This window comes from Quercus suber, unplaced genomic scaffold (genome assembly GCF_002906115.3).
Source record: "Quercus suber isolate HL8 unplaced genomic scaffold, Cork oak 2.0 scaffold_186, whole genome shotgun sequence".
Lineage (NCBI taxonomy): Eukaryota > Viridiplantae > Streptophyta > Magnoliopsida > Fagales > Fagaceae > Quercus > Quercus suber.
In genome coordinates, this window is record NW_027069644.1 from 288,409 (window position 1) to 305,340 (window position 16,932).

At 30.2% G+C, this 16,932-nt stretch overlaps 1 protein-coding gene and 1 long non-coding RNA gene across 2 annotated transcripts; both read right to left on the bottom strand.

Annotated features, from left to right (window-relative positions):
* Positions 1-456: 456 nt before the first annotated feature.
* LOC136069741 (E3 ubiquitin-protein ligase SIRP1-like) lies at positions 457-819 on the bottom strand. Its single transcript, XM_065778578.1, has one exon. The coding sequence runs from the start codon at positions 817-819 to the stop codon at positions 457-459; it is 363 nt and encodes a 120-aa protein (XP_065634650.1).
* A 4,743-nt stretch (positions 820-5,562) lies between these two features.
* LOC136069732 (uncharacterized) lies at positions 5,563-7,383 on the bottom strand. Its single transcript, XR_010630959.1, has 3 exons — positions 7,092-7,383; positions 5,936-5,995; positions 5,563-5,826 (listed from the first exon to the last, which is right to left on the bottom strand). It is a non-coding gene; the product is annotated as an uncharacterized LOC136069732 (long non-coding RNA).
* Between the last annotated feature and the right edge of the window lie 9,549 nt (positions 7,384-16,932).

Here is a 16,932-nt window from a genome sequence, read left to right on the forward strand (position 1 = left end):
GATTATGAAGGCATTATTCAAAGTTATTTTCTCACACAGAGAGAAGGGTTTTGTGTGGGAGAAGAGAAATATAATAAGGTAGTATTTTGTGTGTTTATTATTTTTTTCATATAACTAGGAGTACAAGATAATCATGTTTATCATTTTCTCAACAAAAAAAAAAAAAAAAGTACGAGGTGATCATGTTTATCTCAAAATCTTATTAAAAAAAAAAAAAACAAAAAAAAACAGAAACATATAAACAAACAATTATACTCTTTGGAAAAAAATAATGACTAATTGTACCAGTGTACAAATTGTAATTAGCTAATTGTCTAACTCTATCGTTTGAGTGTCTTCAGAAATCAAAACTCTATGTTTTGCGTTGACCAGTCATCATCAACACTCATTCCCTACTTAGAGAGGACTCACCACCAAAACCTGAACCCGAATCCACTTTCTTCTTCCTTTAATTCCTTACAACTCTCCTCCACTTTCTTTTTCCTCTAATTCCTCTAATGGAATAAGGAATCGGCAAAGTGGACACGAGTTGCGAACCCAAAGCCAGTTCTCGATACAACCCGAATGAAACCTGTGATTACAGGGCATCTCTCTAGCCTCGCCTCCAACCTTGAACTTTTCCAAGCAAATTGAGCAGTCCTCCTTTGCCGTAATTGTCACTCTCGGCATTGACTCGATCGCGGCCTTGGTCGAAGCCTTCTTCTTCGTCTTCGACGATGAGGGTTGATCGGGGTGGAGCGTGTCTTGGACTAGCTCGAGGAAAGAGAGAACTCCGGCTCTTATTCCGGAATGGAACATGTTTGTAGTCACCAAAGCCATTATTGGAAGTGAGAGAGAGATAAGGGTTTTGTGTGTGAGAAGTGAAATATGTATGAAAACTGATAAGGTGGGGAGTTGGAGAAGGTAGTTTTTTTTTATACGACTTAGAGTCCGACTCTAGGAGCACGAGGAGATCAAAGGTTTGAAAAAAAAAAGTTAATAAAATATAAAATACACTTATTATATTATATATTATATTTATGCGTTTTTTTTTTACTGAAAAAACTTAACTATAAAAATATTCCAAAATATACATATTCTATAATTTCTATAATTAAATATTTCATATATTATACTTCTACAAAAATATTTCAACTTGAGTTAAATTTGATATATAATTGGTTTAAAACTTTCCTTTGGCATAATATATAAATTAATAAAAAAAATAATGTGTAAAATTGTGGGACAGTCAAAATTTATGTAACAAAATATTAGAAGATCAATTAATAGTCAACGTTTTTAGTTTGGTTTAAAACTTCCTATGTTGTTGAGTAGTAGTTAGTGTAAAACTCAATTTTTATGTTGTTGAGAAATAGTTGATTTTGAAATTTTTTAATTTGCTACATAGTAGTTAGTTTAAAACTATCTTTTTTTTTTTGACATAATAATAAATAAATAAATAACTAAATAATGATTTTGAAAATCATACCCACAATGATGTGGAAAATCCTAGATAGTCAATACCTTTCGTCAACAGTCTAACTAAATAGTCAAAATCCTCATTAAATTAAGCTCACTTTACTAAGCTTGGCGTGACTATCTACTATCTCTAAGACACAGGCTTTGGACTCCATCTCTGTTCCCATTATATAGCAGCTTACCATGAGCCATTACCTATTTCTTTATGATTTGTAATACTAAACAGCGAAAATAATACTGTAAACTTTTTTTTTTGATGAGAAGAATAATACTGGAAACTTTAATTTAAACCTTCGCCAATGTTCAATTAAAGAGTCTAAGGTCGCCGGTCTTCAATTGAAGGAATCTCTTATAGGTTTTAATGGCTTAGCAATCTATAATATATTATAAAAGTTGGTTTCCAACTTGGTGGATGCACACAATCATACCACATGTATCTTTACTGAAGCATATAACATTGACATATAGCAAAATCCTCAATAAATTAGGATGATATGAACTAATAATGTTATGTGACAAGTTTTAATTTGTTTAAGTTATACACATTACCCACATGACATGTTATTCAAAGGTACGATAATTGTAGAGTGTTAAATACTAATTAAAATGAGAAAAAATAAACTCCAAATACAATGCATATTAGTTAAAGGTACCATAAATAAAAGTCCAATACTATAATTAGCCAAATATCTAATACCATAATTAATCACTCCTTAAAAAAAATCTTTTACCTCCAAAAAAAAAAGGCTAAACTACGTATTTAGTCCTTATTGTATACACCATATTTTAATTTGGTTCCTAACTTTTCAATTATGTCAATTTGGTCCCTAACATTTCAGTACAATGTTAATTTAGTCCATACCGTTATTTTTCTGATAAAAATTGATGATGCGTCTAATGGCTAAAATAAAAAAATTAGCTTTTGCTGATTTGACAATACACTAAAATTTTATTTTGGCCATTTGACATGTCATCAATTTTCATCCAAGATATAACAACAGAAATTAAATTGACATAACACTGAAAGGTTTGGAACCAAATTGACATAATTAAAAAGTTAGGGATCAAATTGAAATATGTAGTAAGGATAGAGACCAAATATGTAGTTTACTCAAAAAAAAAAAAAAAAGAAGAAGAAAAAAGGGAGTGGAGGACACACCCATTTGTGGTGAGTTTAAAAGGAAAGTTTTTGGGTTAAAAAAAATGTATATTTTGTTTCCCTATTTGATACCAATTTGCCATTATTGTTTTTGAGTAATGTTAGGGATAAAAACTTTTTTACAAAAAATTTTACAAACTGCTAAATGAAAATATGATGTTAATGGTGGGTTTAAATGAAAACCAATAAGGAGTTGGACACATCTACAATTTGTAAAAATATTGTAAAATAGTTTGTGGCTGTAGCATAACTTATTGTTATTATTTTTTTTCCTGCATTTATTCATTTTGCTTATTGCATTGCCAGATAAAGTCCATCTACCTTTTCAAGTTTACTCTTTTTTTTATAGCTACTAGTATGTAACTCGTGTTTATCACAGGGAGGATAGAATTAGATAAAACAATGAAAAGAAATTTCATTTTATTATTTAAGTGATGCTATTTTTTTTTATCATACAAATGATAGCATTAGATAAAACAATGAATAAAAATAGAGAATATTACATTTTATTATTTAAGTGATGCTACAATGAAAAAAAGAAGAAGAGAATATTCCATTTTATTATTTAAAATATATAGAGGGACATTAATATATATTTTTTGTTTGTCAAACTTAAAAAAACCTATTCACCAACTTAAATATTTTAAGGTTGATCGAGCATCTCTTGCACGTAACCACAAATTCTTCATAACTATAAGGATAAGGTTCATCATGGTTCCAATGCTCTCATCTATTATGTTGTCATCAGTTATATCCTTTAAGCTTGTAAGTAATTTAATATCTGAAGTACTGATAGGATCATTTGCAATAGTTTGGCCATGGTTAACCCGTGTTTCTAATTGTTTCATCTGAATGCTGTCAGCAACAACATCTCCTGAGTGTTTGTTAGACTCAGATTTAAAGACACATGTGACAGTGTAAACTTCCCATCCCTCTTTAACATTGTAATTATCAAATTTTATTTGGAATGTATAGGATTTGCCAAGAAAGTTTTGAATTTATTGAGGTACTTTATTTGGCTCTTAATTCTGCACAATATGATGTAAAATCCAAAGTTTATTAGTATAATAGAAATGTTAGGTTTAGATTAGATACTTTTGAAGAAAGTTCCAAAGTAGTTTTCTAAATTATTTTTTCTACATCTTTATCAAAAAGAGCAAAAAAAGTCATCACAATATGATCCTTCACTTGGATTTTTACTTTGTAACTGAATATAATAATGAGAGAAGTTAGAAAATGTAATAAGGTTATTTTTACATTTATAATTAAAGCAATTATCATTTGGTTTTCCTATGCAGTTATTTTAATAGTTATATAGTATAAGCAATGAACAATTTGCTCACCAAGGCATAGGGAATTGAGATTTAGATTTGCAAGTATCACACCAAAACATATTATTTTGTTGTTTAACTTTTTGTGCAAAGTTGACATGGGATATTATTCCACCCAAATTCTATTTCTATGTTTACAATATCAACATAACAAGTAAAAAACTTTTCCTGCAAAATCATTCATTGTAGTTAGTTTTAATTGAATAATAAAAATTTCGATTTGAAATAGTTCAAGATAAAGAAAACCTTGACTCCTTTCACCCATTCCAATGCTTTAATTTCTGCCAATGACATCATAGTTTGCACTATCAGTTTTGATTCAAATTTTGGATTTTTGTCACATGCTGGAATATATCAAACAACATTATCGTATTCATCCTCAACAACTTTATATCTGAACAAAGCTAGAGATCAATTTAAAAAATAAAAAATCCATTGATAATCCATCATAGAGAATTAGTAAAGTAAATGTTTATGAACTTGTCAATAAGATCAGAAACCTATATAATGTCCATATTGACGTAGACTTTACTTGCACTTGTGGTGTTAAGATTTAGTTTGCCTTAGGGAAAAAAAAAAACATAAAATACGTTGAAGAATTTGTCATATACATTTTTTTCATATATAAAATATGTTATATATACATATAGTATCTATCTTTCGTTACCTTGGAATGATTTTATAGTCTTTGAAGTAACAATAATTATATATAGACCATCACTTTCTTTGAAGTCATTTTCAGTAATTATTTCAGCACTTTCATCCCACAATGAGAGTTTTAGTTCTCTGTCCCTGATGGTACATTACAATGTTCAATAGACATTAAAAGGTTAAGATAAAGTGTACATTGTCTGTAATCAATGGCAGTAAAATGAAATGTTCCTTACTGAGGTAGTAGAACTTGAAGATTTCTTATATTTGTAGAGCCATTGTCAAAGTGAACTTGTTCAATGGGTCCAATAGCAATAGTTTTCCAATTATATCTAAAAGAGTTTGTATATGCTAAAAATATATTTGAAGGATGGATTTTAATTAATTAAAGTAGAGAAGAGGTGAAGTAAAATATGATTTACTTGTTAGGTAAGAATTATCATTCAAATGACTATTGATACAATAATATGTTGCAAATTCAAAGGCATGCATAGGTGTGAGTTCACTTTCTTCATTGCATTCCTTAACCGAAGTTGTTAACAGAGAAATGATGTTCAAGTCATTTGAAACAGGTCTATAATCTTTATTTCTCATGATTACTTTAAAGTTTTGAAATGATGAATGTTCCTCCTTCACATAGGATGGTACTAAATTTTTGAAACACATTCTTTCTTACAATTGCATGCATTAAGTTTTTTTTTTTTTTTTTTCCTGTAAAAAATAAATTGGAAGTCAAAAGTTAGTTTATATATTATATAACAAATACAATGAATAGTTGAAAGATTCAACATTTCATTGTTGTGAAGTATAATAACCTTTTTATCGATAAAGATCATGTCAAGACTGATGAGGTTATTTCCACTTCTCTTATTCACTGCTTTCCACATTCTATATATTCTCACTCTAATTCTCCATGTCTCCTTAGCATTAGATGTTTGATTAAGAAAGTTGTATCCTTTGGACATTGTTATATTGGATAGCTACAATAAAATATAAATGTATTAGATATACTATTAAAAATGAAGGGCCACTATAATTTAGCAATTCTTCAACAATGGAGGTGCATGTTTTAACAAAGGTAAATAAATTAGTCCTTCCAAACCGCACAACGAAAACTTTGGTTGTGATGGTCTTCTTAACTTGACATTCCTCTCTTCATAGCATAGAATAGCCCCAAAACTCTCACATGTTTGTGTTGGCTTGCTAAAATTCCATGGTTCAGTAAATCTACCAGTTAGAAGCAGTAATATTTAATGCGAGTTAGATAGTGTGAACAACAATATTGTCAAATATAAATTTCAAAGGATTTCAAAATAATCAATAAAATGGAACTTACGCCTTAAGTGGACATTCAAAGTTGAAACTTCAGTTTGTGTATCCTACTGTGTAAGTAAATCTATCAATTAAAAGATGTGGCATGAGAAGGAGGGTAGTTAAAAGAAAAGGGTACAAAACTAACAGTGAGCACAACTAAAGTAATTAGCAACTTAGAGCACAATAATATGTTTTGGCCTAAATTTTATTCTAAGCTTTAGTTTGGATAGCAACGCATTTGCGTTTGTGCTAGCGTTTGCGTTTTTTGGCTGGGTTTCGTGCACAATTCACGAGACTCGCAAGTATGGAAAAATGTAAATCTAACTTTAAAACTAGGTCTCATGGCACTATTCACACGTTTAAAAATTTTTTTGCTACAGTATTTTCAGTTTTCAACAATAAGCAATATCCAAATTGACCCTAAATCTCCTAAAATTTATTGTTAGAGAATTTTAGTTATAGTATCATTTTAAATTGATCTGAAATTAGGCAATACAATTTAACTTAAAAAAAAAAAAGGGTAATAGCAGAGTAACTAAGAGAAACTGTTTTCAGGTACCCAATTTTATAATCTAGGATATATGATATCATCACAGAGAGAGAGAGAGAGAGAGAGAGAGAGAGAGAGAGAGAGAGAGAGAGAGAGAGAGAGAGAGAGAGAGAGAGAGAGAGAGAGAGAGAGAGGGAACAATTATGTATTTCTTGCAGAGAAGATGCTTGCCGCTTATCATCCGCAAGAGTGGGTCCAATGAACGATTTTGACCAAAAACACGGGATCCGCAAGTACGGAAAAATGTAAATCTAACTTTAAAACTAGGTCTTACGGCACTATTCACACATTTAAAAATTCTTTGGTTATAATGTTTTTAGTTTTTAGTAATAAGCGATATCCAAACTGACCCTAAATATCTTAAAACTTATTGTTTAAGAATTTTAGTTATAGTATCATTTTAAATTCATTTGAAACTAGGCAATACAATTTAACTTTAAAAAAAAAAAGGTAATAGCAAAGTAACTTAGAGAAACTGTTTTCAGGTACCCAATTTTATAATCTAGGATATATGATATCATCAGAGAGAGAGAGAGAGAGAGAGAGAGAGAGAGAGAGAGAGAGAGAGAGAGAGAGAGAGAGAGAGAGAGAGAGAGAGAGAGAGAGGTAACAATTATGTATTGCTTACAGAGAAGATGCCTGCCGCTTATCATCCACAAGCGGTGGAATGGGTCCAATGAACGATTCTGACCAAAAACCTCTTCCTATATAAAGATATAGAAAAACCCAAAAGCATGCATCATTGATCCCGAGAGATCCCTTTCAAATTCCATAGCATTCAATGAAAAATAGGAGAGTTGTATATTAAGGTTCCTGAACCGGTGTGAAAGGAATTTGGATTTTCTGATTTTTGTTTGATTTTTGTAGAAAGGGAGGTGAACTTATGGGTCTGATATTAAAGAATAGCAGAACATGTTATTCAGCCAAAAAAAAAAAAAAAAAAGCACTGCATTTTAATGTAAAATGCAAGAGTCTAGAAGGGGAGGTGAACTTAACGTTTTATTTAGCTAAAAAAGGAGCACAACATTTTTATTTATTTATTTATTTGTGAGAATGGTATAACGGTCCCACACTCCTACTTAAATGTAGACAGATGGAGCAAAATTGGAATCTAATTTTAGATTTGAATTGAATAATTGGAAGGATAATTATGATGTGGTCTCCACATAAATTTAGACATATGGTGCAAAATTAGAATTCTAAAATTAGAATTCTAATTTGACTTAATTTTAGTTTCTCTCAGTTTCACTTATTATTATTATTATTATTATTATTATTATTATTATTATATAGATTACATTTTATATATTTATCACAATCTCTCATATGTTGATAAATGATTGTTACCAAAATGTAATAAACTTTCAATTTTTTACATCCTTTCCCCTTCCTCAACAAAATGTTGCAAAACTTCAACTTTATATATTTCTCAAATTTGGATTGTCTCTCTAAATCTCTCTATATATACATGTAGTTTAGGAGTTGCAATGGGAAAATTAGCTTCAACACGACAATAATACCTCCCTCTCTCTCTCTCTCTCTCTCTCCTTTTTATTTAGTGTATTTTAAAATTCTCAATTCACATATTTATTTTTGTATTTAGAATTTTTGGTTGAACGATTATTTTGTGGCTGAACATTGATTTTTCTAAAATTTTGAGATGCTTGACATTACTTTGAGGTTAGTTTCAAACTTTTTGAATCTCAGTACTAGATGAGTTTACTTTGTATTAATATTTGTACAATACGAAGATAAAATTGTTTTATAGGAATCAATTAATTTATACAATTTTTATTGGTCTCTTTAGTAAAAAAAAAAATTATATTTAATCGGTATTATTCTTTGTAGGGCATGTAGTTTCATTATAGGTCTTTGTTTTCATGATATTACATTGATCATAGCTTGGGAAGATTGCAATGAGAAGCATGGCTCAAAAAAGATCACACTAAATTGCAATAAAAACATGTTGTTTATTGTCTTTGTGGTCATTACTCTTAAAAGTTGTGTAAACTATTTCTACGGTCTACACCAAAAATACACACAAACAAAATTATTTTCATTTTGAGTTATATCAATTTTACCATAGTTTCTCAATTTTTTTTTTACCATATCATTCATTTTTTTTATAATGATTTGCATGTAGAGTATTCTTCTTATTTTGCGCATGTGTTATGTATGTTTATTTTCCACATTTATTATTCGCAAACTAATTCTTTAGTCTATTAGTTTGAAAAATAAATTGAGGAATTATATGGTTTGAAATACAAGTGTTGCACAAATCTATTTTTTTGGGTTTTGCAGTAATTTTATATTTGTTAATTTTTTGTGGTGTTTTGTTCTCAATTTATCATCTATACTGTTTATTTGTTTACAGGTTGCATCGTTGTTAAACAACGATTTTTCCGTAGTTGCGAATATTCCCAAAAAAAAAAAAAAAAAAAAAAAAACATTGTTGTGAATTCTTTATTTGGATGATCGATGTTCAAGATATATTCAAAAAACTCGATCTTCAAAACTTTATTAAGTTTTTATGTCTGTCATCTTTTGATAATGACTCAAAGGATTCTAGTGGGTTCAAATTTTTCCAAGTTATATATATATATATATATGTGTGTGTGTGTGTGTGTGTGTGTGTGTGTGTGGGGTGGGGCAAAAAGTGGAAGGGTGAATTATGTTTGATTCTAACTCCAGTTACTGTTTGCTTACACAATTCATTTTTAGAGATGGGATGCAAGGTCAACCTTTTAGTACCCGTCACAATACAAAAGATGTAAACCCAATCAAAAACTACTAGCGTAGTGATTAATATTCAAGTAAGAAATTGCTGAAAAAAGACTAAGTGTTGGTCCTTGGGTTTAGTCTGAGGATGATGTTATAGATGGATGATTTATCTCTCTTTATCTCTTTTCTGATTTTTTTTTTTTTCCTTTCATGATTCAGGTGCTTCTTGGCTTTGTATAACTTAGCAAAGATGCATTCGGATCTTACGTTTGGAAGGCCATGATAAAACTATCTTGATACTTGTCCCATCAAGATTATGCTAGAAGGTTTTTATACTTGAGTATTAGCTGTGGTAACACTATTCAAGGTCATTTTCCAATTAATGTGGCCAACTAAGTGGTTGGTAGTGCATTTAATGCGGAGGGGACGACCATCTTGTACTTCTTTTTTCTTCTCTTCCTTATTCAATACCAAGTTACCCTTGTTCCCTCTCGGGTTGCTCCATGCCCCCTCTGACTCTATCCCTCAACCATTCGAGGTTAGGCAGACATCATTGGCATCCTCATCAGCTATGGTTGAGCAGTCCAAGTGTGAGATAAGTGCATACCTTCCGAGGGCAATTTGCCTATGTTCCTCGATGTCACCACCATATGAACTTTGTTAGCCATTTGGGTCCTCGTCCCCCCCACAATATATATCCGAAATTTATTTTTTTTCCACAATCGTTAGAATTATAATAACAGCCAAGTCATATATGTTTATATATTTATGTGCAGCTTTTTTATATGCATTCCCACCAAATTGAATGAAAAAAGAAAGAAACAAAAGATAAAATAATTAAAACTATAACATCCTATGCAATTTTTTCTTGAGTAGCATATTTCGAATGAAAGAAAAATTTATTTGTTTTCACATTATTTAAATTGTAAAATAAACAGATAAAATACTCAAATCAAAGCATCATGCATAGGAGAAGTTTGAGAGAAAATAGGAACCTATTAGATGTATACAAAAAGTCTAATATATATATATATATATATATATATACTAGTATTATGTCCGTGTGATGCACGGCTAAATCAAGAATCATGTGTAAATTAATGGAAAAAATTATTTTAACTAAAATTAAATAGATAATAAAAATAAAGTAATCTCTTACTCTATTTTTTTTTTCTTTAAATAGAAGTAACATTTTACTTTAAGTTATATAATGAATGAATATTGTGGAAGATTAAACTTTTATTAATAAATAAAAAATCATATATAAGTCCAAAATTAATTAAATGGAATATGGTAGATAACTATGAAACTAATATAAAAAGAGATGCCTGAAAGAAAAAATTATAAAAGGTTTTTGCACAATTAAAGCCCATATTTAAATGAAAAACCTTGAATTTAATAATTTTAAAAAAAGATTTAAAGCATATTTAAGTGATAACCTCAATGTAATGGTTAAGAATTATTGACAACCCAAATTACTAAACATTAAAAAATAAAAGTAGATAAACTTACATAAGAATTGAATTTTTGTCTTTAAAAGTGAGGGAGGAGGTACCAAATTTGACCCTATCAAAACTAAATGCGTAAATATAAATTTCAAGAAATTTTTTTTTTTTTTTGAGAAAAACTCAATACCAAGAATATTGTTTGATTGAGTGTTTCGAAACCTCAAGAAAACTCCAAAAAAAAAAAAAAACAAAACAAAATTGGGAGTTTACTTTTTGAAGTGATGATAGATACTTGGACGTTCAAAATATTAATAAGAAAAACTATGAATCTGGCCTTAGAGCATTCGCATCAGTCCGTGTAAATTTTCTATCTATTTTACACGGAAAAACCTAATTTTTCTATTTTACACATCCAATTTTACAAAACACACACATCAGTTTATCTATTCTACACATTTATTCAATAAAATATTCATTATTTTACATTTTTTTTATTACTCACTCCTTCATTGCCCCTCTCTCTCTCACAGACCCACGGCCACCATCACTACCATCATCACCACCGAGCCACCATCATCACCACCTAACCAGCATCATCAAAAGGAAAACCCACTCAAGCCAAGCCGATCAAGATCAAAACCCATTGACCCACACCCACAATCAACAAAAAACCAGAAAAAATGGATCGAAACCCAGTCGCCGGCCTCAACCAAAGTGCCTCGCAGCACTGCCACCTCCTCGCAATGGCCGCCGACCTCAAGCTCAACCAAAAATGGATCAAAACCCACCTCCTCGCGACGGCCGCCGGCCTCAACCAAAGTGCCTCGCAGCACCGCCACCTCCTCGCGATGGCCGCGGGCCTCAAGCTCAACCAAAAATGGATCAAAACCCATGATCTTCTAGGCGACAGACTCGTTGGAGAACTCCGTTCATGTTGTAGGCGATGGACTTGTCCGACGACTTGGCTTGCTCTACCTCGTTCTCATCAGCGGCGATGGCAATCGGCGGAAGCTAGAGGAAGAAAAATGGATGAGATGAGAGAAAGGGAGAGTTGTGCTGCCGAGAGAGAGAGAGAGGGAGCTGAGAGGCAGTTACACAGATGAGAGAGAAAAAAATGATAAAAAATGATATAAACATGCTACAGTACCCGTGTATATTTACACGGGTACTGTAGCAACTTATAAATATAAACAAGTATACACCCACTGATGTGGGTGTTTTTTTTGCTCAGATTGTGTAAAAATGATGACTTTTTCTATTTTGCACATTTATAAACAACTATGCAAAGACTGATGAGAATGCTCTTAGTAGTTATAATGATCTAAACATTTAAAGATGAGAGTCATGATATAATAAAATTATTATCTATAATCATTCCTATATTTATCCAACAAACAAAATTTCAACTACGGCAAACTTTCCAAAAAAAAAAAAAAGTTAATAAGAAGTTGTTTCTATTTAAAGCAATAAATTTAAGTTGTGAAGAAGTTGATACAAAAATCAAGTTGTTACCGTAAAAATCAAGTTGTTAACATTATTAACTTTTTTTTTGTTATCCAAAAATTTGATATTTATTCAAAAAAAATAAATTAAAGCAAAATATATATGAAAAAAAAAAGTAGATAATAAATTTATCATCAAGTTCCATTCGGCTTGTTTTGAATTTATTAAGTTTTATGAAATTTAATTATTCGGTAATGGATTAATACATCCCTAACTCTGTTGAAATTTAATTATACTCATACATGCGTAGCAACCTAAAAATAAAAATTGGGAAGGAGAAAAAAATTTCTTGATCAGACCAAGTCAGCAACCATGCATGGACAAAATATCAAATATCAAATATCAATCTAAACTAAACTAATATGTATCCAAAACTCTCCGAACTCACTAATATCTATCCATACTCCAGTATTTTCCTTCTTCTTCCTCTCTTCAACTCTTTCTTTTTCTTCTTCTTCTCATTCCAAAGCCAAAGGCATAACAAATCGGCAAAGCGGGCACGTCCAGCGAACTCTGAACCAGTTCTCAATACAAGCCGAATGGAACCTGTGCTTGCATGGCATCACTCTAGCCTCACCGCCGAGCTCAAATTCTTCCAAGCAAATTGAACAGTTTTCATCAGACTTCTCTGCAGTCACTAACACTCTCGGCATGATCACCTCGATCGCCGCAGGCAACTCCCTAGGCTTCTCCGGCGAGATGCCATTGTCTATGGCTTGTACTACTAGCAAGGCCAGATCCATGAGATTACGAAATGGATCTTCCGTTACTGGATCCATATAGTATTCACTATTCAGTATTCAGAGAGAACAAAAAAAAAAAAAAAGTACGTAAGAGTTGGATCCATAGTTACGTATCGTGTGTTTTTATACAGAAGTAGTGTAGTACGAAGAGGATTTGGAAAAGCACTTGAAGCTTCCGGAAAATATATAAATAAATATATATATTGTAGGGACCCAATTTGATTTGAGTGTTGGGTTTCAGCCCAATAAGCCCAAACAATAAATTTATAGAGAGTGGGTTGACAGGCTTAGGTGCTGGCCGTCGATCACCACGCTCAAACTTTTTTTTTATAAAAAAGGCTAAGTGTTTCCTTACAAATAGGGGAATGCTCCTCGGCATAGGCCGAGGAGGCCTTAAGGTTTTCCCCCCTCCCTTTGGCTTTACTAGCTCTTCTTTTATAGTTTTCATCTTCCTATCTCCTGCTTCCATCTGTTGATCGTCTATTTGCTTTTCTTCTGGTTGTCCGTCCCATCAGAGGCCTTATCGGCACTCAAGTGGCTCACTCTAACCAACGTTATCCTGCCAAGGGGTTACCTCCCCATTAATGCGGCCAGGGGGGTTGGTTGAGTGCATTCAATGCGATAGTGACAGCTTACTTTGGGGTTAACCTCTCCCCAAAATCACCTTTGTCAGGCCGAGGACAAGGTATCCTCGGCGTGGATCCAGGTCTATTTTTGAAAAAATATAATTAAAAAATGTGTGTGTATATATATATATATTTAATAGAGTATTAAATATACCTTAATGTGTGCCCTTAGGATACTCTTTAATTAATAAAAGCTATAATAATAAAGTGATGCTTTTGTAATAAAACGATATTAATAATATATTATCATGTCAACTTTTTTAAGTTTTTTAATACTAAAATTGATAGTAATTTTAGTATTTTTAATACTAAGTTTTTTAATACTAAAATGATATTAATATATATATATATATATTTAGTATTTTTTTTTATAAGAACTTACAATTTTTTTTTGGTAGGAAAATAAGAACTTACGACTTTTTTTTTTTTTTAGAGAAAAAGAACTTACCACTTAATAGTGAAGTCGACACCATTTTTTTTTTTTTTTTTTTTTGGAGGGGGGGGGGGTTTGGTTATCAAAATTTTACTCACACTAACTAAATGATTAGTTCATTGGTATTCTTATTAGGCATAGCTAGTGATACACAGATGTTTTTTTTTTTTTTTTAGAAAAATATACAGATGTAATATATATAGTACAAAACATGTAAGTTTTTAGTTTTTTTTTTTCTTTGAGAAGAAAGTTTTTAGTTTTAGTTGGTTCAAAATTTAAAATACATTGTAAAAAAAGGTATAAAAATATAAATAATTTTAAAAAATAATGGATGTACCTACATGTATATTGCTAATTTAAACAAAAAATTTTGGGAAAAATGGGCTATATATTGATATTTATTTATTTTATGATATTCCAATTTAGTATTATACTTCTATTATGTTAATATAATATAATATAAGATATTATAATAATCACCTAATCTATATCATATCATATCATATATTATATAATAAAAGTTGGACTCAAAAGCCGTGATTGTGTCAAATGGCTTCATCAAATTATAGAATTTTTTTAGATTTTTTTTCAATAAACTCATTCACTTCAATTTTTAGATAAAAAAAAAAATTGATCTTTATTAACTTCTTTGGATAAAATAAATGTAAGTGTTCTAATGAACTTCTTCTTCTTCTTCTTCTTTTTTATTTTTTAATTTTATAAAGTAACAATTTTACTAGCTTACGTTAGTATTTTTTTTTTTTTTTTTTTTGGGATAAACATTTATCCTACATCATCTATTTCCTAATAATAAAGTAACAAATTTAAAAGTATTATTTTTTTTCTTCTCAAAATTTTTTTCTTTTGGAATAAATAACAAAAAAATAGCTAATATTTATTAACTTTAATGTAAACTAAAAAAAAAATTCTAATAACAATCTAATAAAATTAACTATTTTTTTGGGATAAAGTAAAAATATAATAATAATAAATAATATGTAATTAATATAAACTTCTTAATTTTGTAAACTCTTTTTTCTTTGCGTTCATATCAAGTTATCAACTTCTTCACAATTTAAAATTATCTAATATAAAAGTGGGGGTATATATACAGTTGGGTATATTTTTCTCTTTTTCCTACCATACAGTTTCTTGATGTCTCTTTTCTTCTCATACTTACCTTACCTATGACACTTGCATGTATGTATTTGCCTTCTTCGTTTTGTTATTTCATAAAATTGCCTTCTTTATATTTTTTTCATCAAATTGAATATGTTTTGTGTATAGGTTGCCTTTTGTTTAAGTTATTTATGTTAACTTTTGTCTAATTTATATGTTTATTATGGTCTTCAGTATCAATTGTATATCTTTCATGAAAACTAACAGATTAATTTTAACAAAAATCTTATTCACTTTTTGAAAGATCTGTTTTCCAAAATGTGTAGATCCCACCAGTAGCCATGAGACCAAGATTTGAGCATCCAAAACCATGATAATGAATATCATTCCACAAAGAATGGAGATAGAAAATTAATTAAATATAAAAAGGGTGATGTAAAAACAATGGATATTTAAGGTGATGTGAAATCTCCAGGAGTTCACTGCCTCTCCCTTGCTATCAAAGTTAATTCAATTTTCATGTGAGTATCTTTACTTTAACTCTAATTCCAGATTTTTTTTAATGTTTAGAAATTAATATTGTTTGTAATTATTGAATTCAGAATTTCTTTGTGTCTATATATTTATGTGCTTGTTATTGTGAATTTTGATTTCAATTTTTTTTTAATTTTATAAATTTGGGTGGTTTTAATTTGTAAATTTGGGATGATTGCTTGGGGTTAAAGTAAAAATATTAGGACAATTTTAATCATAATTCATGCAATAGTAAGGTGTTAGATGTTGATATTAATTTTACGCTTATTTACATTAATTAACATAAACATCTTAGCATGTTTAGTGTTGATATTAATTTAACACTTTGAGATGCAAGCCCTGCATTATAATTAAATATAAATGTTATTATGCCGATATGTTATAATTATTATTTGTTGTTCCTCACCCTACTTCACCTTAATTGTTATTTGAATAAGTAAAAGTTATGTCATAGCCCACCGAGTATAGCATTTCTCTTCAATCTTTAATTAGTGTTTCTCAATAAAATTATTCATGTTATAAGGTTATGACCAAAACAGTGCAAAGCCCGCCTGTTTACTACTAAAAGTTTTTAGAAATTTAAAACTTGCCGTAATCTTTAAAATATTTTTACTATTTTATTTGTTATTAAATTTAATTATATTATGAAAATATTTTTTTTAATTTATACATAATTCTTTTATTAAGCCGTCCACAGGCATAATACTACTATATCAATATTTAATAAATAAAAATTTGGCCCCAAAAGTCAAACAATTGCTGCGTGCGTCCGGCGTCCCAGAATGTGAATCAGTAAGTGATAAATTTACTATATTCACCTAGGATAAAATATATATATATATATATATTCACCTAGGATAGCCGCCATTCGGCCAATAGGCCCAATGCAAATGTCTTCCTTCTTCGCAGCCACTTCTCTTCCTCCTCCAATATTTCAAAATACTCTCTATCAGCTAAGCTTGCTACGTTTTCTTTCTTCCAACAAGAAGAGATGGCTGATGCAATCCTAAATGGCGTTGTGCAGACGATCATTGAAAGCTTGGGCTCCTCTATCCTCCAACCGATTGGATCGATTTGGGGTGTTAAAGATGAGCTCGAAAAAATGAAGAACACTGTTCTCACTATTCAAGCTGTACTTAAGGATGCGGAGGAGCAACAGGTCGAGAATCACCAAGTCAAGCACTGGCTCAGGAATCTCAGAGATGCAGCTTATGATGCCAATGACTTGTATATATATATATATATATAAGCGAAACTTCTGGAGCTTCCACAATTTTTCACATTACCATGGTTTTCTTTTTCTTTTTATTTTAGATTTTATATCTTATATATTTATTATTTC

What these genes read in the sequence shown, in the direction of transcription:
- LOC136069741 (XM_065778578.1), bottom strand. Translation starts at nt 819, where the DNA reads ATGGCTTTGGTGACTACAAACATGTTCCATTCCGGAATAAGAGCCGGA.